A 23823-nucleotide genomic window follows, 5' to 3' on the forward strand; every position below is an offset into this window, starting at 1 on the left:
TTTTTGCTTATTTTATTTTATGGTACAGGCTACATTGTTTGACTTTTGGTGATATTTTGGTCTTTACAAAATAGAAAAAATCGGGAGAGGGGGCCAGTAGTTTACAGGAGATCCAAAATTGACAAATTTTAAACGATGAGGGGCACAGCGGGACTGATACTTTCCGCCCAGAGGGGAGAAAATATCATTTCGTGCGAATAAAAGATACTTTGTTATATATTAATATTGAAAATAAAATTTCTAAGAAATTTGGTCTGATTCGCCTTCAAATTTAAATTCGCGACAAAAAAAAAACAAATTTAAATTCCATTTGTTAGTTGAAATTACACATGTCTGTGTTATCGATTATTAGCTGTGGTCACCTTAATCCCAAACTATTTTATTTTTGCTTTGTTAAATTATTTAATTAGTTTCGAAAATATTACATTTAGAGAAATATACAAAAGCTATTCATACAAAAAGATCTAAAAATGGTATATGTATTTACTATTTAAAATAGTTTACTCATGTACCTCATTTACAATTTAATTCGATTCGCGGTGTATTTTAAATTTTTATTCTGAAAATTATATCGTAGCAGCCATTAATTCGTAGCATTTTGGCATTAATATTTTGTTGGTATTACTGATTATTTTATATTATAATCATTTATCATTATTCATATACGTATATTCGTAAAACAAAGATCGCTTTGATTCGTGACATTAAAAATATCGAGTTTATCTCTTCTTTTAATATTTTTATTGCTATATTATATTCAAATTGTAATATTCGTAATTTTTTCATAATTTTGTCATATTTTGATAATAATGTGCGTCAAGTTTGCATAAATTTAATAAATTGCAAGCACCATTAAAGACCTTGATCTGGGAGTAGTTTCTGAAATGGAGTTTTATGGGTACATACAATTATTTTTATCATTTATTTTGTGAATCCTTTTATAAAAATTATAGATATTCAAAATAAAATAGTTAAATAAGAAAATAAAATTTTTGGTGATAAAGTGACAAAGGCGAATTAGTAGAATAGGACATTATTCGTGAATAGTAATAAATTCCTTAAGTTGGCAATATAAATAAGAGATATTAATAAAGGAATATGAACGTAACATTTCGTAGCATTTGTAGAGTAGGGTGTGAATATCCGGTATCAGTATATCCGGCTAGTTAGGTAGATGCCAACGCATTATCGCTAATGCTGTTACAAGGACGACATATTTGGAAGATATTTATAAAAATATAATGAAAAGTTTATTATATTATTAATTAAATTAATTCCCACAACCTTAATTCCTTTATTATTTGAATGCATGCATAAGGTTTAAATAAAATAAATTAAAATTAAGGATTGAAATTTATAAATTAGGACTAGTAATTAAATAATATTGTGTAGTAATATAAATTACATATATGAACTACTAAATCAGGTGGATTTTCAATGTGAAAATTGAATCATGTAAATTTCCTATTTGTGTTTTAAAAATATTGACTTAGAAAGAGTGTTAGAAGTGATTTTTTGATTTTCTTTTCTTAAAACTATTTTTAGGATTGTGACTCATTGCATCTATTAATAATTTGCATATCAATATGGTAAGTACATATATATACGAATATACGCCGATTGGTTCTTTGTACCCTTAATTTACTTTGGTTTCTATTTATTTTCAGCCCCGAATAGATCCTCAACAGCTGTTATCCTGTCTCGGAGTTTTATTGAATTCCAATGGAGGGATTCGATCAAAAGATGAAGTTGTACGATTAGCAAGGTAAATTTCATTCATTTTAAAAATTCTGGTTAATTAGAAATTTTTTTTTAACTTAATAATCGATTAATTATCCTATTTTAAAAAATATCAAGGCTTTGTTAACAAAGTGGGTCTGATGTTCAATTTCCGTGACCTTGATAAGATATAAAAGTAATGGAGTTTTTAAAAGCTGATGTAATAATACATAAGAAAAATATGAGAAAATTTTTTTTAATCAAAAATTCGTCCGAAGTTATTTTATAATTAAACAAATTCTGATAATTTAAATTTTATTTTTATTTTTTTTCTGAAAATGAACAAATTAAAAATATAAATCCAGGCAACTAGGTCATTGCGTGGGAAACGGGTTTCTTTGTAAAATTTAATAAATTAATGTTTTGTTTTCTTTTGGTTACAGCCTAATGACAAAATATTCGAAAAATCTCGTCAGTAAATGTGTCTACATTTTAATTTTGAAAAATACTGATACGGAACTTTTAGGGCGATTTATGTCAGCCGGAGGATGGAATTTAACACATGTTTGGCTTACCAATGGTATAATGAACAAAAATTGGGCATTAGTAGGTGAACTTTTAGAATTAATGTTAATGTGTCCAGTGGATGTTGAACGTTTAAAAGCAAATAATTGCCCAAAATTGGTGAAAGGATTGTCAAAAGAAGGAGGCCCAGAAGGTATGTACATTTATTTTCCACTATATTTTTATTTGTGCTTTTTCAGAGATAATTTCTGTAATAATTTCGTTCAATAACTTAAAAACATACATTCTCTTTCAAAATTACTGTTAAATTTTCACATAAGTAAAACGCTTGTTAAAGATGTATGGGTATCCCCGCGGATGTTTCATAATGATATATTTTATTGTGTTTTTTGAAGTCAAATTTGAACAATTTTATGAATTTCGTCGTTTTCTATTTTAAATTAATTTAGTTAGGCTGTTTGGGGCTTATAAAAATTAACTAATTACTTGTTACACTTTGTAAAGCTTTTATTTCTCAGGGAAAACAATTTCGAAATTTTATTTTCATTTCAAGTATATTTACTGGGAAATTTGTATATTATTTATACTGAGCTCAACTTTTTTAATTTACTAAAAAATAAAAAAAAACTCAAAAAATGTCAGATAAAATATACACTGAAAAACTTTTTATGAACACAAAAGATTAATGTGCCTAACTGAACTATGTAAACTTGTACTTGTATTCGCGACACATTCTTAGCTAAATTTCTCTCGTATGTTTATGGTATGCTGCTAAAGGATATTTTACTCAAATGCTTAAAATTATGAAAATAATAAAGAAAACGGACAATGGAGTAAATAAATTAATTTTGTCTGTAATCCATTAATCTTAATTTCGCGTAACAAACTTTTCAGAAATATTAGGAAAAAATATTTTCAAGCTACATTCATGATTCACAATTTCGTTAGAAATTAGATTGTTTTGTAGAAACGTGTCATTTTCTTGGAATAATTTTTGAACTTTTTGCCTTAGATATAAATTAACCTTAATATTATTTTATATTGAAGCCACTGTTTAATTAATTTGATAATAACTTCTCCAAATTTAATAATCGTAGTTAAATTAATTATGAGACACATTAAAATATGTTAACTAGTGTCTTGATTATCATTGGTTCTAATGAAGATTTTTTACAGATTAGATACTGTTGTGAATTGAATTATTAAATTTAACTACTAATTTTAAAATTTAAGAATTCCTTACTTTTGGAAATTAAGAAAATAAAATTAGTTTAATTAAGAAAAAATTTCGTTTGTCCACAAAATCGTTAATTCAAAGTAGCGTTAATAATTTTAAAAATACTCAAAAAGTAAAAATTTTCGCTATTTTTAAAGTATTGAACGAAACGAAAATTGGACTAAAAAGTTTAAATTAAACCCAACTCATCAATTTTATATAACCTCGCTAGTTTTTAGAATAAGTTCTGTGGGTTTGCAAATACATTTTGTGATAAATAAAAAGTTATAAATGGGATGTACTAACATTAACGTAAGATATGATTTTTACGCCGTTTGTGCTGTTTTGATAATGAAAAAACAAAGATGACGACAGTTTATATTTAAGGGTTTGTCAAAAATGGATTACTGCACAAAAAAACAGCGGGCTTCCATTTTAAGCTATATTTTAAAATAATGAAAGTTTAAGAAGTGCAGCTCGCATTTTTTGTGATAATCATAGTCCGGATATGCGATTTTACTTCATCAAAAGATTTAAGAAAATTTTGAAAGACTAAATCATAATTGACTAAATCATAAGATTTAACCTCGTTGGATTTTTAATCTTGGGATTTCAATTTGCTAATTCCATTCATAACCATATGTTTATGTGCTTGAATCAATAATAAATTTATTACTTTTAATTACAAAACTATATTTTCGATAAAAATTATATCTTGCGTTAATGTTAGGGCAACCTTTATAAATGTTAAACGTATTGCACTAATAGTTTATCAATGTTTTATAATGGTGGTTTCGTACGTGCTTTTTTATTTATTTATAAAATTTGACAAATTCAATTCAAGGTCTGGGTAGTGTGTACCAACTTTCAGTTATTGAAAGACTTAATAACTTTCTTTCAATTATTGTCTTTATATTATAAAAAAAAAAAAAAAAAAAAAAAACGATAAAATTTTGTACAAATATATTTTTGATGTTAAGTGCAATAAATCTCCCCCTTCCTTTATTGAGTATTGAAGAAAAAACCTGCGAAGATGATTCAATATTTAAAAGTTTAAATATATGAAGGGAACAAATTTATAGCATTAAAAATGCTACTTTAGTCCTATGATGATAAAGCATTTTTCGTTAAAAAAGAAAGTAAGTTTGGGTTAAAACAAAATTCGGTAAAATTTCAATACTAGATGCCTTATTTCCTTTTTCGGATTTCATAAGGATTGATCGCCATCTTAAAATTCAAAGGTGAACTCAATTGTTTTTATGTGAAAAACGATTATTACACAATATTATTAAAAAAAAAAGTCGTCGTGTACAACTCCTTTCATCAGTGAATTATATCATAGCAAATCGAAAAAAATTTCCTTCCCGTAATTAAACCATTTTTTAGTTTTGTAACTTTAAATCGATTAATAATCTTTTCTTTTCTTTTTTTTATTATTCAAATAAAAACGTTATTAAGTAATTTGGCACATCATTTTGAAATCCGCCCGTCCTCCAACTCATGGAAAATTTTAATTTTTGATTTTATCGGACGCTAGATACTTTGTTTATTAAATGTAGTATCAATTCATTTTTATACTTATCTATTTCTTTTTATAAAAATAATAATAAAAAACCCATTACATATATTTTTTAAGTTTTTGGCGCAATTCTTCAAAAACTTTCCATTTTCCAAAATAAAAAGTAAAGACTCAACAGGCTGGAACCATATATGAAATTCCAGCCTGTTAAAAATCACTAAATGAAAAAGAAGACTGTCCTGCTTGTTAATATTTCTTAATAACATTATTATTATTATTATTATTTTTTTTTTTAAATTGACCTTGAATAAAATTCTATTCATAAAATGAAGCAAAAAAGTTAACCAAGATTCACCATATATATTGAAACTATAATTTAAATCAAAGGAGAAACAAGATTTATTGACTGACTCATATATTTGAACCCCGATCTCAAAGTTACCAAGATTAAAAATTGACACAGCTTCGTTCAATATTTTTAGGGCGGGCATTGCAGCAGTCTTAATTCTAGTAAATTTGTATTTTAAATTTGTGTTATTAAAGTATCCTAAGGGATTTTTCCCCTAACCGTTTTCGAGATACTCGCAGAGTTGAAAAACAATCCAAAGCTTGAAGAATTTAAGCAGAATAAGCAATAACAAAACTATACTTAATAAAATGAAAAAAAAGAATTCAAAGGAATTTGCGAATATTGCTATAGTTTTTGAACATTTCAAAAAATTAGATAAGTATATAAATTTTCGAAAATTTCTTTAATGAATATTCTCATTTTGTTATGTAGATGCTTCATAAACATTTTAATCGAGAGTTTACAGCTTAAAATTAGTAAATAAAAAAAAGTTTGTCCTAAATTTGTGGTGCAATATTTCGAAAAACGCTCAATATTGATAACCTCTTTAAAAGAGTTGCGGAAAACTGCAAGTGTGCGAATCAGTCAATAGATTTCGTTTCTCATATTTTTGAACCAAAACCTGCATAATGTAAGAAAAAAGAAGTTGGAAATATTATTTTGAGTTATTTTTACCATAAAATCAGTTTTCTCGCACATAATTGGTTGCCCTCCTTAAATTCAAAGATATTTTCGAGGTCCAATCATTCATTAAAAATTTTACCAGACTTCCTGACGCAAAAATCAAAATTCAATGTATCATACGAAAGTACAGAAAATTATTTTAAATTAATATTCAATTTTTTTTTTAATTGTATGTAATTTATTAAATTATAAAATTACATACAATTCTTATATAATATTATTTTCACATTAAATTTCAGGTGTTCGTGTACTAGCCAGTAAACTTGTAGAACAATGGTTAAAGGTCGTAAAAGGTGAAACACAACAAGTCAGCAATAATTGTATTTTAAATGCATCTTCATATCAATCAACCAACTCATGTGTTCAATTACCACAAACAATCTCATCATCTAGTAATACATCATCAACGACAATTAATGAACCTTCAGAGACACAGACTGAACGTGTTGAAGTCATAGAAACAAGTTCATTTGAAACAATAACTACACAATCAGAAACAGTTGTTGACAATAATAGCAGTATTACAACTGAACCAGCTTCAAATGTTATTATAGATCAAGCAGTAGATCAAAATGTTGAAGTTGAATCTTCTCCCCCTGTATATAAAATATCATTTCGTGATGGTAAACAAGTTATTGCCAAAGTGGATGAAACATCATCAGATGCTCCACCTTCCAGTGAAACTAAACCAGAGAAAGAGAAATCTCATAGTAGTAGTAGTAATAGTAGTAGGGATAAAGATAAGGACAAAAAGCATTTAAGCAGCAAACATTCTAGTAAATCAAGTTCTAGCAGTAGTAGTAGTAGTCGAAAATCTAGTAGTAGTAGTTCATCACACAGGGATAAAAGTAGGGACAAAGATAGGGACAGGGACCGAGATAAAGATAAAAGTAAGGACAAAGATAGAAAAGAGAGTAGGGATAAGGATAAAGATAGGTCTAAGCATAAAGTAAATGGTACACATAGTAGTAGTAGCAAATCTAGTAGTAGTAGCTCTAAAGAAAACAAGGAAAAACAGGCAGAGAAAGATAAAGCAACATTAGCAAAATTACAACCGTTAAGTTTAAGCAAGTTAGGTAAAATTCCTAAAAAATCAAGTGAAGACGATAAAAAAGATAAAAAGATAGCTGATCCCCCACCAAAGGTTGAAGTAAAAAAACCATCAATATCAATCGAAAATCGTAAACATAATTCAGAATCACGACCGAAAACCGTTAAAGTATTCAATGCAAAAATGCGATCAACAGGATTAGAGGAAGAAGTGAAACCACCACCACCAAGACCTGTGCAACGGAGTAAAATCCCACCACCTAAACGTGCATCTCCACCAAAAGATATAATAAAGGATATAAGTGTATCACATCCACCAGAAAAACGACCAAAAATTGTCGATTTAGTTAATGGAGATATACCACCAGAGCGACCTGGTGGTATTAAATTAATTGCACCAAAACCAAAACGTAAGTATTTGTTATTAATTTTTGATATTAAGATTATTTCTATTTTACAGGGTACACTTGTATTCAGCTGATGTTAATCGATGAAGACACAATCATCTGGTTAACATTTTTTATAAAGTGCAATTTAAAAAGTGAAAAAAAGTGGTCAGCGTAAAAAAATTATTCAATTTTTTTTCTAAATATTGGAAGTGTTATAAATTCTTTTACACGTAACTAAAGTTGTTAATTAATTACCTTCATAGTTACACATAATTACAGGTTTTAACTTATTTATTTTTTATAAGGAAGTTTTTAATATAGGACATTAATGGACACACAGTATTTTTTTGTTTGTTTCAACACAAGTACAAAATCATCTGATGTTAATTGAATTATTCTTTTCAGAATATATTACCTTCTTTTTTTTCTAAATATTTTTTATTAATTATATATAGTTCACTAATTCATCTCAGTGTGTGTCTGTCTAGGGTGCTCAACAACTCTCTCGATATGTTCATTTTTTATTACTTATTTTTGGTGATTGGTAAGTTATGAAGTGGATTTTATTAATAAATTATGAAATCAATGTAAATCATTGATTTATTTCAAGGATATTCGAACGTCCTTTTGTTAAATAGCTTAAAATCGTGAACCAATGAATCATAAAAAAAAATGAGAGAAACAACACACTTTATATCAATTAACATAATCTCATTTACATATTGAAACTTGATTTAAAACCAAACTTCGACGAAAAAACATAATTTCCGTTATTTAAAAACACACAGTGAAATTCGTTTTATTATTAGAACCGTGCTCAAAAGTAATGTAAAAATTACTGTCAATTTCTCTACTAATTATGTGTAAATCTTTAAAATAATACTTACCATTCACGATAATTAATAGCACTCTACGAAATTCTTACAAATATGTAATGTATATTGCCTACATCGATTAGTATTTAAAAAAATCGAATAAATCACAATGTATAGCTCTGAAATTTTCGTAGCCGTTTTCACTTTGTGAAAATGGCAATCCGATAGTCGAATAACTCAAAAATATGTCATTATTGGCCTCGTACCTACGTTCTCATTAATGTTGATAGAAACATCTTGAAATTTTAGTTAATATCGTTGAAAAAACTACCACCATTCTTCGGCAGTCTGTTTTTTTTGATTGTTGAGATAAAGTAGAAGACACATTACAGGACGCAAAATACGTGTTCAATTGCATCCATAGCCAGAAATTCTTGAGGCTATAATGTGTGCCGCCAATAAGTCGTCATATGTCGGATTGACTGCGATAGCTTTGAATGAACATCTAATCCACTGCAAATTTCGAACAAAATATGTTTTTTTATAGAAGAAGACAATAAGCCAATCTCTTTGAGGAGCTAACAGCCTCTGCAGGTTTCAATATTAAACAGACAAACTCATAATAAGATTAGATTTCGTATAATTATGGATAAGAACCTTGATTTTCATATGCGCCAATTGTCAATTCTTGACCTTTCGCATAATAAAAGGCAAAAATTACAATTAATTATCTCTTAAGCTCATATTATTGAAGTCCTAAGTCGCGAAGTCTGCTGTTGGGCTATTATTGTGCGTCCGTCAGAAATGCTACAACGCTATATATGAACGATCGGTTTCTCTTAACTTATCAAACGAATTTCACTGTAAATTAAAAAAGTGCGAAATATCTAGAAAAAAACTAAATTTGACGTTTTAAGAGACGATGAAAGTTATTTAAATTTTAATATAAATTTTGTTTGTATGAAACATTTGTAATGTTTAAACAAATCATTAAAATGGACTCTTTATTATTATTTTGAGTTATTACTGAAATTTCTATGTGCTACCAGATGTTTAAAATTTATAAATCCTAGTTATAAAGGATATGATAAAAAGTAAGATGCTATTATTATAAAATAGCTAAAGTTGGAATGAAATGATCAAATCGATAAGTGGCTGATAAAAAAAATCCCAGTACCGCACTAAATAATTATTTTGTTACCCTATAAAATGGATAACATGCGGATATGCATGCCGAAAGTCAGTCAATCATGAAGATAATTGCAAAGAACAAAAACGGATAAAAAGTTTGAAAGAACGAAAAATTTCTATTTGCTAGAACTGCACATGTATGAATAAGCATGTACTTAGTTTTACAATAAAATTAGTCAGTCTGTTCGTAGTTTCCCACATTGTCTATACGAGGATATCAAAGCAAATGTTTGAATGGTAGGATTTTGGCCTGAATTAAAACTTACAATACTTACAATATGTTGCAAATACTGTCTCAAGTTTTTGAAAGTTTCAGAAAAAAGAATCTCGAACACATCAAGGCCATTGTCATTTTGGTCATGTATGGATACAATGTATAGTGTAAGATGATATACCGTCGCTTTGTTGGGCTTCTCGGACCTTTTTTACCAAATTTTAATAGACTTTCCAAATAATGTATTTGCAGTTAATGTGTTACGTTTCTGGAGAATCGTGGATGAGTGAAAAGTTTCCTACTTGTATTCGGTGGCTTCCTATGTCCATATTATCACTAAATATAGCTTAAAATGATAACTATATTTGTCATATCGAACAATCGTGATTTCTTTGATCTAGTCTTTGTGATTGAAATTGATTAAAAATAAAATTTGTATAAAATGTGTCCAAACGAATCCAGTGGGAACGTTGCAGAAATAATTTAAAAATGATCACCATATCTTGCCCAACTTTGTATTCGATTTGTGTACAGAAAAAAACCAAGTTATCATTTTATGTTGAAGCTAGGTAGTAGTGGGACACTGCAGGAAGTGTTATCTTTTATCAAACGTATTGGTTAAACCCCCTCTTAACTTACCATATTCAAATGAATCAAAAAATAATTTGGTTTGTAATATATAATTTAGTATAAATATGGTGATTCGAATTAAAAATTATTTTGTATTGCAATTATGCTGAATTTTAGAAAAAATAATCAATTGTTAGTAAATTTCGTGTCTCAATAAATTCTAATTGAAATGATGACATATTCAAATAAATCTGTATAAATATTAATTTCAATTCATAAGCAATAAAATCTGAAATATCTAATACTATGTTTTGAAGAAAGTTAATAAGCCTAATTAAAATTAAATCAATTAAATTTTAATTATTCAAAATACAATTTAGGTAAATTTAATTCATAATTGCATTTATATTATGAACGGATAATTCAGGCAAAAATTATTTACGAAATGAACGGAAAGATTGATCATAGTAATAAATATATAAATGTGATTTTTAGTTAGGTTGTGACGTCACATGTTAAAATTTAAAATATAACGCGAAGTTTATATGTAAACTAAAATAATATCACTAACTCGAGTGAAGTGATACCTTACGCGCTATTTGACTTTTTGTTTATTTTATTAAAAATTAATTTGAATGATAATTATAAAAAATTTGAAACTTCTGCTTGAATTTAATTATTTTTAAATATAAAATTGAAAAGTATGTGACGTCACAGGGAAGGGGATTTACAAATATGATCACCTGTGGCAAGAACCGTAAGGGGAGGGTCAAAAAAGCATAAAATTCGTGTTACGTAGTTTATGGACGGCCCCTTTCTTGTGGGATCACTAATTTTACTTGAGCTATTCTTACATAATGCTTTATAAATAAAATTTTAATATGTAAAATTGTTTTCAAAGTAAAAAATAATCCTTAATAAAGAAGTATCCATTACAATGCAAGGGTTGTCCATTTAGGGGATTCCCTTTTAAGAATATAATGAATTTGGTGTCAGTGGGATTAGATTTCCCACGATGTAATTCGAAGAATAATAAATTCTCAAGAAAGGAGTAAGGAAATTTCAAATATATAAACTATTTCATTATATAAAATTTAGTTGGTATATTTTTACTTGCATTTATGCTGTATATATTTCTTTTTTACCCAGTTTTATTTGAATAATCGATGAATAAGTTGAGAACAGCTATTATTTTATAACTGAATAGCTATAATATTCTTCAACATGAATCAATTTGGATATGCTTGATTTTCAAAATAAAGTCCTTGCGAAATCTTTCGAAAAGTTGTAAATATTATGCATTAGCCTCGAGTAATTTATAGTATCCGTATATTCAAATATGAATAGTAACATTTTTCTCAATTTATATTTTATTTTTTTCACATTTTTTCATTTCACATTGTTTTATAAATAATTCATATATCGAAAATTTTATGAATTTCTAAACAATTTTAGTAAAGGATATCGAAATTAGTACGTACGGTTTGCAAATAAATTTAGAAATTTGATAATGTTTAATTTTAAATGTTTGGCTTTCACATTACAAAAAGACGATAATATAAAAAACCATGACATTTAAGAGAGAGAATTTAAAAGATTCGGCTATGAAAATTCATGTAGATAAATATCAATTTAATTTTTCCATCTTAATTATTTACATTATATAATAATAAGTAGTTTCGATTATACTCGTTGGACCAATCGAAATTGATGTTAGTGAGTGGTTATTGGTGAGCATTTCTTTATGTTCATTTACACTGATGTAATCAGTGATGTTGCTAAACATTTGATTGGATTCGATCCAACTATTGACTTTTGGCACTTAATAGTATCTTTACCAAAATATATTATTGCTAATAACCACCGCTATGTGTTTATGAACGTTAACGATTGTCGTTATTGATAGGACTGGCGTTTAAAGCTAGCCTTAAAGCATAAAGTTTACAATCCAGAAAGTATTAATCAAGTTTCATTATGTTATTGATAATATTGGTTTACATTTGAAAAACAGACGAATATATTTAATTTCTAACATGTAGTTTTTTTTTTTTATATTTGTAATATAAAATAAAAAAATATTTTGTTATTTATAACGAAATGTAGAACATTATTTGGACTTACTGGGAACACTCCGCTTAAAATTATCATCGTGATCCATGGCTCCAAGGCAATGAAGAATAATTCATGATCCATTCATCGTCAAGAATAGCGGGGATATATTTGTTCATCGTTTGGCTTGTTAAGTATTTCTAAAGAAATTTTCTTTAATTATGAAAGTTTAAATTGGGGGCACTTTTTTCAAATATATTAATTAACTGTAGGGGATGAAAAGATTTTCAATAATCTTTCAGCAGTATTCAGCATGTGGGTTCGATTCTGTGGCGTAATTTGGTGGACTCCAGATGTTTACCCCTGGGATCCTTTATAATTTATTTAAGCACTATTAAAGCATCCCGAAGTTTATAAAAATTCATTCATATCATAATAATTCCTGATAGGATTTTTGTAGATTATTTTCAAAGATATTGAATTTTGGAATTAAAAAAATATTAAATTAATAGTTATTTATTAAATATACCGGGTGTTTATGAATTAAATTGAGAAGCTCCAAAGTAAATGTCACTGAAATATAAATCAATAGTCGAAATGATCAGAGGTCTTGTGTTCGAAACCCGAAGATTGCGTATGTTTCTTCATTTTCCTATCTAAAATTTATTCAGATTTTATTTAAAAAAATGCGTATTTAGCAGTTTTATTTCATTACCTATATTAACCGAACAATTAGCAAAGAATATCACTTGAAGTTTATTGTAGTAACATTTTACATTCTATTATCCTTGAAAAAATTATTTATTTTAGACCGGTTTTAGCTATTTATATCAATTATTCAAATTCCTTCAAACAATAATTCTTGGCTATTTTATTCGTTCACTTTACTTCGAGAAATAACAATTTTTATAATGCCGATAAAGAATACACAACTAAGACAAAATTATAAATGACGTGTTGATTACGAATTTTTTATCGAAGTTCTTTCTGGATAAGATTTCCAGTTTTTTTAATAATTCGATCGAATTCTATGCACCGATTCATTCATATATCTATAATAAAACATAAATGAAAATTGCCTGAATAAACAAGAATACTGGACAAATAAAAACTATTGTAATGTATAGAAAAATGTAGATAATAAAAATTTCCCGACTGATCACAGCTCAACGACGTCCTTGGGAACGAAAGCTAGAATGATTGCTTAAATAAAAACCCAATAATTAATGAGTCGGTTGTTCGTATTTTTAATTTCTTTTTCGGAATAAGTATTTATCAGCTTGTCTTTAAAAATCAAACTTCCGTTTAGAGATAACAAATTAAATTTTGTGTTCGTATTTTTGATTTGTTTTTCGGGATAAGTATTTATCAGTTTGTCTTTAAAAATCAAACTTCCGTTTAGAGATAACAAATTAAATTTTGTATAATTTAGAATGGTGTCCGTGAAAATAAAATAATAAAAATAATTTTTGAATTAAGTTCGAAAATGTTTGGAGATACAAGTTTCTAATATATTTTTTAATATTTTGATTAGAATACCCATTCATGTTAGTTAAATTGAGTTGTATTAGTTATCAATATAATATTTTCGTGTCCCCTATTATGAACTGTATATTTTTATGCTTCTCGCGCGGACAACATCGAAAAATTCGTTTTCGTTTGCCTCATAGTATGTTCTTTCATACTTCCAATTGATATAACTTTTCTAAAACGCGGCAATTGACATGTTTTCCTAGAAAATTAGACCATTATTTAAACTTTTTTTTGATCAATAGTTCATTTAGAAAATATGGCAGAGCGAACAAAATAGTAGACGTTTCGAAAAATTAAACTAATTTTTCGATATGTAAGCTATGTAGAAACCTCGGTAATTTATTCTCATTCTAATCAATGCTGATATCTCTCTTTCCGAGTCACAAGGAAAGGAAAAGCTTGGAATAAAGTTATAAAATTAAATATATTTACTATATATATATATTTTACTTAAGCGAAATTTTATGGCTGGAGCGAAACTGCTTGTGCAAATTTCTTCAAAAAACATTCACGCTTAATTAAAGGACTCACATACAGATTACGTGCGCGAGAATCCAATATTCAAATAAATTTTGTTTATGGTTCAAATTTAGAAGATACCCCACTGTCTCGTTACCTTTTTGTCGCAGACAGATAAATAAAAACTGTTTTCGTGAAATTTGTAATTTGATGGACATTTAGATCATCATAAATTAGGAAAAAATTTTGAAATAAACATCCACGGCATATTTTATACTCATTATTCATATTTACTGTTGTGAGTTTAAATTTTGAAAATATTCTAAATTGTAAAAAATCTCAAAATTTGATTTTTTTTTTAGATACTGCATTAACTCATTTGGGAAGTTAATGTAAACAAAATTTCTGATCTATATTTTGTATGCCGAATCTATAATGATTGGTCCCGAGATCTCAAAAACATTTCCAATTAACAATATTTTCACCCCGGATTTCTAGAATCCGATTCCGCGTAAAAAAAATATATCAGTTGGAATTAATTTTTCAAATGGGTTATAGAGTTTCCCAAAAAACTTGCTGTTTGTAATAACAATTTACTCGACCACGTTTTGGCCTCTGTGTTATTTCTATTATATCCAGCGTCTAAAAAAGTAGAAATGTATATAGATTCCGGAGCTCAGCATTAATTTTGGATCTTCATAAGGTTGAATTAAAGTGGAAATCTTAGGGCATAGTAGACATGTAACAGTTGAAGGATTTGGTAAACCAAAGTGCATGAAGTGATCTGTCCAAGTAAACCGCATAAATCGATTATCAATGAATTTGAATTTTATGCTATGATTTTGCATGTAAATTATGAGCTGGTTATAAATGGAAAATGTGAGCTGTCCAAAAACTAACCCTATAGAAGAACTCTAGAATGATATAAAAAATAAAATTATAGAAATTTTGATATAAAGAATTAAGTTTTGAATGGCAGCTTTTTTCGAACTACTGAGGATTGTGGCTAAACGAAATAAGAGGTTCCACTGTAATAAATCGTTATATGGGCTTTTTCCAAATTGATATCCGGAATTCTGTCGATCTAAGTAACAACAATTGCTGCAACCTTTTTTGACTATTTCTCCACTTTTAGAATATTCTACCAAATAGGGTCCATTGTTTTCATTGTTTGAAAATGTCAATAAGACGCTAAAAAAGAGATGAACAGTAGTGCCAGTAGCAAAACGCATTTTTAGTGGTTCTGTAATTAATTGAAGTACTTTGTATGTATTTCAGTTGGAGTGGCGAGCCTTTATGTATCTATGTGCCATTTTTTCTAAAGAAATGTTTAATGAGGCTATAGAGTGGCGTCAAACAAATTCCACTTCGTGATTATTGTGAATTCAAGAATCGAATGCCCTACGTCTGTTTGAAAAAAAACTTACAAAGCCATTTTTTTGCCCCACCAGCAGTTGTTACTCAAACAATTTTTTTCTCAGCAAGTGATTTTCTTAACAGCCGTACTAATATTTGTATCCTTTGTAGTTGTTAGTAACGATGTTATCGCAATTAACTGTTTCAAAAGCAATATCAAGAGCTAAACGTGCAGTTTTAGTGACGTCAGTGCTTGCGTCAAAACATAGCGGTATAAAAGGAACGAAGTTAATGTCAATTTATTAGAATAAAATCACTTTGTTCCTTCGCAATTAAATGCTTTATGCCTTCATAATGAACTTGGTCATCTGTAGCGTGCTCAAAATATTTAACTCGTGCCATTGGTTCGCCATCCCTGCTAAATTATATAGGATTATATAACATGCATTTCCAAGAACAGTCATCATGTATTTCTAAGAACTTACCTATAATAACAAATTCATTTGATATTTTCAATATATTATTAAAGCCTTATTATTAATAATAGTTTTGCGCAAAATTATTGATAATTTTTAATGAAAAAAATTTTTTTTCGCTAAAAATCATTAAACGCAATGCATCGTCTTTTAATGATATAAAGTAGATACATAATATACCTATTGCTTATTTCTTATTCTGTCAAATTAACATAAGTATGCTTATTATTCATTAAAAAAATTTATATCAATTTTGATTATATAGGGTGCCCCATTTTAATTTGTCCAGTTTTTCGGAAACTAATCAAGATGGGGAAAATTTTTTCATCTTAAAGCTTCAAGGTTTCTAGGGGGTAATATTGGTAATAATAACCGAAACCAATTCTTTGCCCTGAGAGCTTGTTTGCTATAATTTTTAGTAAATTAAAAAAAAAAATTCGTTAAAAAGTTCGTTCCGAGAGACAATCTTTTAATTTTAATGATTTAAAAAGTAGGAACAGTTTTTCCCCTGGGATAGTCATGTTACTGTACATAATACTTAGACGTAGTGTGTATACACGTACTCAATATACACAAACAGCTGCATATTTATAAATAATTTTTTTTTCTAACTCTGTCTTCTTAAATATTAGTTTTTTTGAGCATGCCTCCTAAAAACTGTTTTTAAGATACTAGTGCACTTACTCACTCGGATTATATGCACTTAATTGAATATCTCGCTTCACAATCGCTAGAAAAAATTCTTTTCTTTTACAAATAAAATTTACCTACTTTAACATTATATTTTAATTTCATTAATTTAAATAGACGATTTAGTACAAGTTTTGAAATAATACGGCCTAGTAAGTGACTTGCTAAACCTGTTTGTTGGGTCCATGTTGGTTACGTGTTGTGTGATGTTTGTGGCCACAATCTCACACTGGTAAATAATTTATTGTGAGGGGTGGGGGAGATATATCTGTAGTTGTAAGTCTATGCCGGTAAACCACACTTACCACAAATATTGGACAAACTGAAGTATTATCAGTTCGATAATGTGGTCGTAAATTCGACTTTCAATTTGCACTTCATTCCAACTAGCCGCGGGGCTCGAAATCATGATTTTATATCCACTAAGGCAATTAACGTTTTTTTGGTATGCGTTGTGGTCCTTTTTAAAGTTGGGATACATCTTTACAAAAATAGTCTTTAAAAAAACTTCAATACGCATTACGTATCTATGTGGGGGTGCTGCCACATTATAACTAACTGTATGCTAGGGAAAAAACATAAGTTTCTACTCCTTTAAAATAAAACCAAGTCTTTTTATAACTCCACTCTCGCTACACAGGAATTTCATTGCCCATAAATGTACGTATAAATATACTAGCGGTAACTATTCTGTTACTATGTATAGTAATAAATGTAGATATCGTTGCTTCATGAATACCCGGTGCGATATACTATAACTGGCCTGTCTGTAAGTTTACTTAAGTTATTATTATGATATCTTTAATCATAATTATATAATATTTAACATTCGAAAATTAATAATTTATTGATTTTAATATAAATAAAATTAATTTCTAATAATAAACCATTAAGGTAGTACGAGTGCCAAAGGTAGTTTAGGCTTGTGGTTGAAATTATTTGTACCTTATTTTTAACTTTGATGATGATTTGTGTCGGTCTATTTTATCCTTAATCCGTGGTGCATATCATCAAAAACTGCAAGGGTATACATATTAAGTTTAGTCAGAGCTATATCTTAAGGTATTTCCAGCATGGTATCTGCAGTTCCTATGCTAAAGCTATGGTTAAAATTTTTTTCGACATAATTTAACGAAAAATTAAATTTAAGAATTTAATAATGCTTACTATTAATTCCCAAAGTTTCAGAAATTTTGACCGTTTAAAATGGGAAATAATTATGCCAACGTCCCAATTTCGATCAATTTACGTCAAAATTAATATCTCGAAAGTGAAAATTAATTTCTAAATTTTTTTTTTAGAATTTTATTGTATAAACATTTTTTTCTACTTTTTCTTCAATATATAATAATATCATAAAAAATAGTTGGAGAGACCGGACATTTTACATGCTTTAAATGGGACATGACCCTCAAAATCGCGAACTTTGTCTTTAAATATCTCGCGATCTAAACGGCCAAAAATTATGAAATTTTAGGAATTCATAAATAAAGCTATTATAAACCCGAGAAAAAAAATTCGGCCAAATCTGTCGAAAAGTGATTTCATGCTGGAACTACCTTAATAACTTTTTTAATAACTTATCGAATTTCCTTAGTATCACTTTGAACATTTATGGTAAAAAAAAACCTATAAATAATTATGTAACTTAGACACTGATATAATCATATCTCTATGCAGTCTTTACTGAGTATTGAAACAATTAACTCAATTATTTTAATATATTCAAAATATGGACTCGTAGAATAAACACTATAGGGGTCGACCTTTTTGTTTAAGTTGAATTGAAATTTCTTTTGCAGAGATGGATTGATTAATTTTTGGGATATCAATTAATCGAATGAAAAAATTATCCCAATATTTGAGAATACTAAGCGAGCTCAAGTAAACACAAAAATTTCTATGATTATTGATTGTCCATTCTTACAAATGCCCGACCCTGCATTTTCGCCATTCTTTGCGTTTAACACTCGCGCTCTCTTGCAAAACCATAAAATCGATTGGTCTCAGAGTTACACAAAATTGAGGCCTGGAGACGGAGTTAAAAGTTAAGTAAACGGATGTGTTTACTGTATAGACTTGATTAATTATGATAATGGAGCGTTGCAATATGCGTGTATTTAGTCTTGATGTTGAAATTTCCGAACGTGACTTCGCTATTATTAAAAAATGAATTCAAAAAGAATATCAAACCAATATGTTAACTTCAAAATCGTTATTAGACCGACAGTTACTTAGTTTACAACAAAGCTTGATGAGTGACTAGTATAATGCGCTTTAAGTAGGGCACCGAATTGGACGAAATTATTTCAACTAGTTCAACATGATCTAGAGAAATCGAAAAACGCTCTGAAATAGAATTACGGTGATAATAACAAGAATATGTTAATGGTGGAAGCATAGGAAAATGAATTGTTTTCCAATCTTTACAAAATATTTTAAGTAAAAAAAAACTTAATTGCAAGCATGGGCTAGAAAATAAATTTTAATGAACTTAAAATTGTTTTCCCCTTAAGTTAAACCATTATCTTCCTTAAAATTTGAGTTAGGCGCTTCAAGATTTTACTTATAAGTCACAAATAGAGGGTTTTGGTAGGAGATTGTTAAATCTTTTAAGAAAGTTTATCAGGCGTCGCGTCGTGGAAATGCGATGAAATGTTTCTTTTGTAGTGTCTGAATATAAAAATCAAAAGTTTAACCGAAAAGTCTTGGTGTCTATCGAATTATTCGATTTGCGGAATTTTATTCGTCCCTGAGGCATTTTGAAATTTTAATATCTTAAAATTAGGTATTTATTCAAATGAAAAAGTCAAATTAATTTACGCAGGCTTACATTAAGCAGATATAATTTAATAGAAGCAGTGGAAAAAGTAAAAAAATATGACCACAAATATTTGTTTACCTATAGTTCCATGTTTTTAGTAAGGCTTGTTTTGAAAATTTGTGCATCTTTACAATCGTGGACTCATTTTTTTAAATAAAATATTTAATAAAAGGAAGAATTTTAGAACAATACTTCCCACTATTCGTCACTGGTAATAGAATAATTAAGTTTTGCAACAAATTGAAATATACCTGTGTGTAATTTTAATTAAAGGTTTTATATAAAGGTTTACAATGTTTACATGTTAAGAATTTATAACACTTCCATATTTCGCTGACCATGAATTTTATTGATTTTAACAAATTTTCTTTTTACTTATAAAACTGTTTAATTGAATCCAATTTCAAATTTTGTTTCTTTTTGTTACAGCTGTTGGTCTTCAAGAATGTGGATTGTTTATGGATGCTATGGTAGCAGCTTCAACCAAAAAAGAACCTAAGAAAAGAAAACGGCGGATGAGTGTTACGAAAGAGGATGGGGCTCCAGGAGGCAAGACTAATTCACCACCTAATTCTCCTACAACAAAAACTGAAAAACCTCCAACATCACCAACTCAATTGCAACCCACTGCACCTAAATTTTATAAAGATACGCTAGAAGATGAGCCTGAAGTTAAATCTGAAAATAAGGAAGACAAAAGTGATAGTTCGGTTGAAATCAAAACAGAAAAAGCTGATAATAAAGACAAGGAGAAAGAAGAGAGTGATAAAAGTGAAAAAGTTGTTGATGCATTTGTTAGTAGTCCTGACATTAAAATTGAAGAAGAGTTATTAGACACTTCCTTTAGTAAAATGAAGGACGAATTTAAAATACCTGGTGGCGTGTTAGTTTATCATAAGAAATCTGGTCCTAAAAAGAGTGTTAAATGGAAAGAAGATGCTTGTTTGGAACAAATTCAGTACTTCGAATTGGATGAAACGGAACGAGTGAATGTAACAAAAACATTTACGGACATGAAACAAATAGAAATGTCGGGTGAACGCGAGGCCTTACAAATGTCTAGAAAATTACCAAATGAAGATTTGATGGATGAGCGTACACGGTGGCGACCGCTAATTCCAATTGACCTTGCACCAGATCTAGCGGTACTTGGGAAGAAAAGTAAAGAAAAGGATATTCAATATGCTCGTGAAAAAGTTATTTTGCAGGCATTATACTTTCATAAGTCTATGATACCTGATTCACCGACTGAACCTGATGTTGAACATCATCCTATGGAAGATCCAGTTATAATTCCTTTAGATGATGTTGCTGGAAATCCTGACAATATTAAAGATTTTACATCAACCCCATGGCCAGAATCTAAAGGTGAATTACCACGAGCACAGGCACCACCTCCAGTTGCACCGTTTCCACCTATACAACCAAACTTTATGAATGTGGGCGGACCAAATGCATTCCCACCATTTGCAAATCAAGCTAATTTCATAGAACCACCAATGATGGGTGGCGGGGGTGGTACTGGCGGCGGAGATTGGCGAACTGGTGATGGCCGAGTAATGGGTCCCGTGCCAAATGATATGGGTCCTATGGGACCTCCACCACCAAATATGTTTGGACCTCCAATGGGTGGTATGCCACCTCCAAATATGTTCCATGGTCCAGGTCCAGATGGTTTCAATATGATACCGAATCTGAATAACATGAACGGTCCATTCCCACCAGGACCGCCTGTTAACTTTCAAGGGGGACCTGGTCCAGGACCTGGCATGTTTAACGATAGTGGTTTTCAAGGAAGAGGTGGTGGTAATATGCGTGGAAGAGGTCGAGGTGGTTTTGATCGGTTTAATAATGGACCACCAAATAATTGGAAAGGCGGTGGAGGAGGTGGTAAAAATTGGATGAATCGTGGAATATGTAAACATTTTCAAAAAGGTGGTTATTGTAGACAAGGTGATAAGTGTCAATTCTTACATCCTGGTGTAAACTGTCCGCCATTTTAAGACTGCTTGTGAACTTTCTTTGTAAAATAGTGTATATTGGGTGTAAATAAAATTTTGTAATTACAGAAAAGTTATGTAAATATGAAGAATCGGTTGTATATAAAATATTTTATATTCTCGGTCATTGTAAATATTTGTCTAAAATTTATTGTATATGCATAAATACTATATTTAATGTTTTTATAAAACGCTATTTAAAAATTTATAAAAGAGTTAATACAATTTATAAAAAATTATTTTTGTGTTTTTGTTTGTCGTAATTTTATGATCCTTTAATAAATTCTAATTATATATTTCACATGATTTGAAAACATGGAATTGTCGAGGAATTTCGAGATATTTGAAATGTGAACTAATACGCTTGTTGCCTGATGTCACATTTGCAATATTACCCATAAAAATGTAAAACTAGACTTAATTCAATAACAAAATTTGAAAGTGAAATTAAAATTGATACAGATTGTGTTGATTGACAACATTCAAAGATTGTTGTCCCATCTCCTTTTAGCAAAAAGTTTTATATGTATTTTCTACCGGGATACCGGCCAATGACATCAAAAAAATCAAATCAAATTCAAAAATCGACTTCACTTTTCTTTCCATCCAGTGAGAAATCTTCACCTGGAGTGATAAAAAAATTTAGTAGGTAAACATTTCTATTTTAACATTATTTTAAAAGATTGAAATTCCCAACTATCAAATTACCACATGGGACCTTTTCATTTCAATTACGATTCATTGTTTAATACAGACAGTAATAAGTTAGACAAAGATACGAGATAATTGTTATTCATTTTATCATATAAGTTTTTTTAGCAAATTGTCCGAAACAAAAGGTAATCATTTTTTAAAATGAGAAGGTCTTTTGGTCGAATGTATACGTATTCATGAAAGATAAAATATATCTTCATATTGTTTAATTAGGAGAAGGGCGATAGCGTACTCCATTGTACGTTTGGAATTGTTTTGAATTGGAATTATTGATTTGTAACCGCCAACAAAGTTCGTATGTGATAAGTTAATAGGTAAGTTCTTTTTGTCATAAAGAAGTTTTGCCATGGTGTAAATGATAAAAAAGGTAGTATTAACAAAATCTATACTAATAATATAAGAAAGATACATCGACAACATCGTGAATTAGACGAAAGTTTCGAATAAAAAACCCTAGTGTAATGACTTCTCTTACTTTGAATATTTTAGTATGCAACTTGTTTAGCTTAACTGTATTATGTGTTGCATCTTATTATAAAAAATATTGTAAAAAAATATTAAAATTTTTTTTCTATGAACTTAAGTAGCAATATAAACGAGATGTTTTCCATTCGAAAAATCATTGAAGAGTTTTCAACGGTTCTTGTGCTTTAAAATTTACTGATTCCAAAAAAATTACTTTTAGATATTGGTACGTGTCAGTAACAATATAAGTATTTAAAAATAAACACAAGAGGAAAAATTTGTTCATAGACCAATCGAGTGTGTAGGTCCCTGGTTTAACTTTTTTTAATTATAAAATTTTTTCCCCAGCTGAAGTATTGGGAGGTATAAGCGGTCTTAAAATTCAAACTATAATAAAATATTACACAAAATTCTTAATTTGTTAGTGTAAGTTTAAACGTACAGGGAAAAAATGTTTCAAAAAGGGAGAAATATCAAAAATATTTTTGATATTTTTGTCTGGCTCTAGTAAAATGAATAACTATAGAGGCTGAAAGTTGTTTACAACCAATTTTTATCATAAAAATAAACATTGTTTTCATAAAAATTAAATTTTATTGTTATTAGCACCTCTAATGGTCAAATAATTATTTTGTAAATAGACTAACATTAACACATATCGTGCGAAGACATTAGAAAATTGTTATTCTTGAATTTATCCTTTAAAATGTGTTAGCTACTTATAGTTCAATTAATTACTGAATTAATTTCTATAGAATATTATATTAGAATTATATAGACTCGGTAAAATCCATCATTGAGCATGAGTAATTTTCGAATGAAAAATTTTTGCAGGGTTCCGTTTAAAAAATGCTCCTGAACGTAAAAGCTAAACATTTTTAACTTATAAGTTAAACATTTTTCTCTAAACCCTCCAGTTTTCCAGTAAAAACTTCGTAAATTCTGAGTGAAAACAAACAATTGACTGAGTTAATTGTTGAAATACTATGTACAGGCAGTGTTGATTACACTGTCAT

General features: G+C 28.7%; 1 protein-coding gene across 2 annotated transcripts; it reads left to right on the forward strand.

Moving 5' to 3' along the window:
• Positions 1-679: 679 nt before the first annotated feature.
• Positions 680-21755, forward strand: LOC123306018 (serine/threonine-protein phosphatase 1 regulatory subunit 10). Of its 2 annotated transcripts, none has more exons than XM_044887881.1 (6): positions 680-898; positions 1546-1589; positions 1668-1765; positions 2163-2437; positions 6252-7472; positions 20058-21755. In XM_044887881.1, exons 2-6 carry the CDS (start codon positions 1587-1589, stop codon positions 21629-21631), a joined length of 3171 nt encoding a protein of 1056 aa, XP_044743816.1. In that variant the 5' UTR covers positions 680-898; positions 1546-1586; the 3' UTR covers positions 21632-21755. The 2 variants fall into 2 exon arrangements, with proteins under 2 accessions (XP_044743816.1, XP_044743817.1); XM_044887882.1 differs by lacking the exon at positions 680-898 and adding an exon at positions 1354-1455.
• Positions 21756-23823: the final 2068 nt, after the last annotated feature.

This window comes from Chrysoperla carnea, chromosome 1 (genome assembly GCF_905475395.1).
Source record: "Chrysoperla carnea chromosome 1, inChrCarn1.1, whole genome shotgun sequence".
Classification (NCBI taxonomy): Eukaryota; Metazoa; Arthropoda; class Insecta; order Neuroptera; family Chrysopidae; genus Chrysoperla; species Chrysoperla carnea.

What these genes read in the sequence shown, in the direction of transcription:
- LOC123306018 (XM_044887881.1), top strand. An exon ending in GAAGTTGTACGATTAGCAAG is followed by an intron (nt 1,766 to 2,162) that starts GTAAATTTCATT and finishes TTTTGGTTACAG; the next exon opens with CCTAATGACAAAATATTCGA. An exon ending in AAAAGAAGGAGGCCCAGAAG is followed by an intron (nt 2,438 to 6,251) that starts GTATGTACATTT and finishes ATTAAATTTCAG; the next exon opens with GTGTTCGTGTACTAGCCAGT.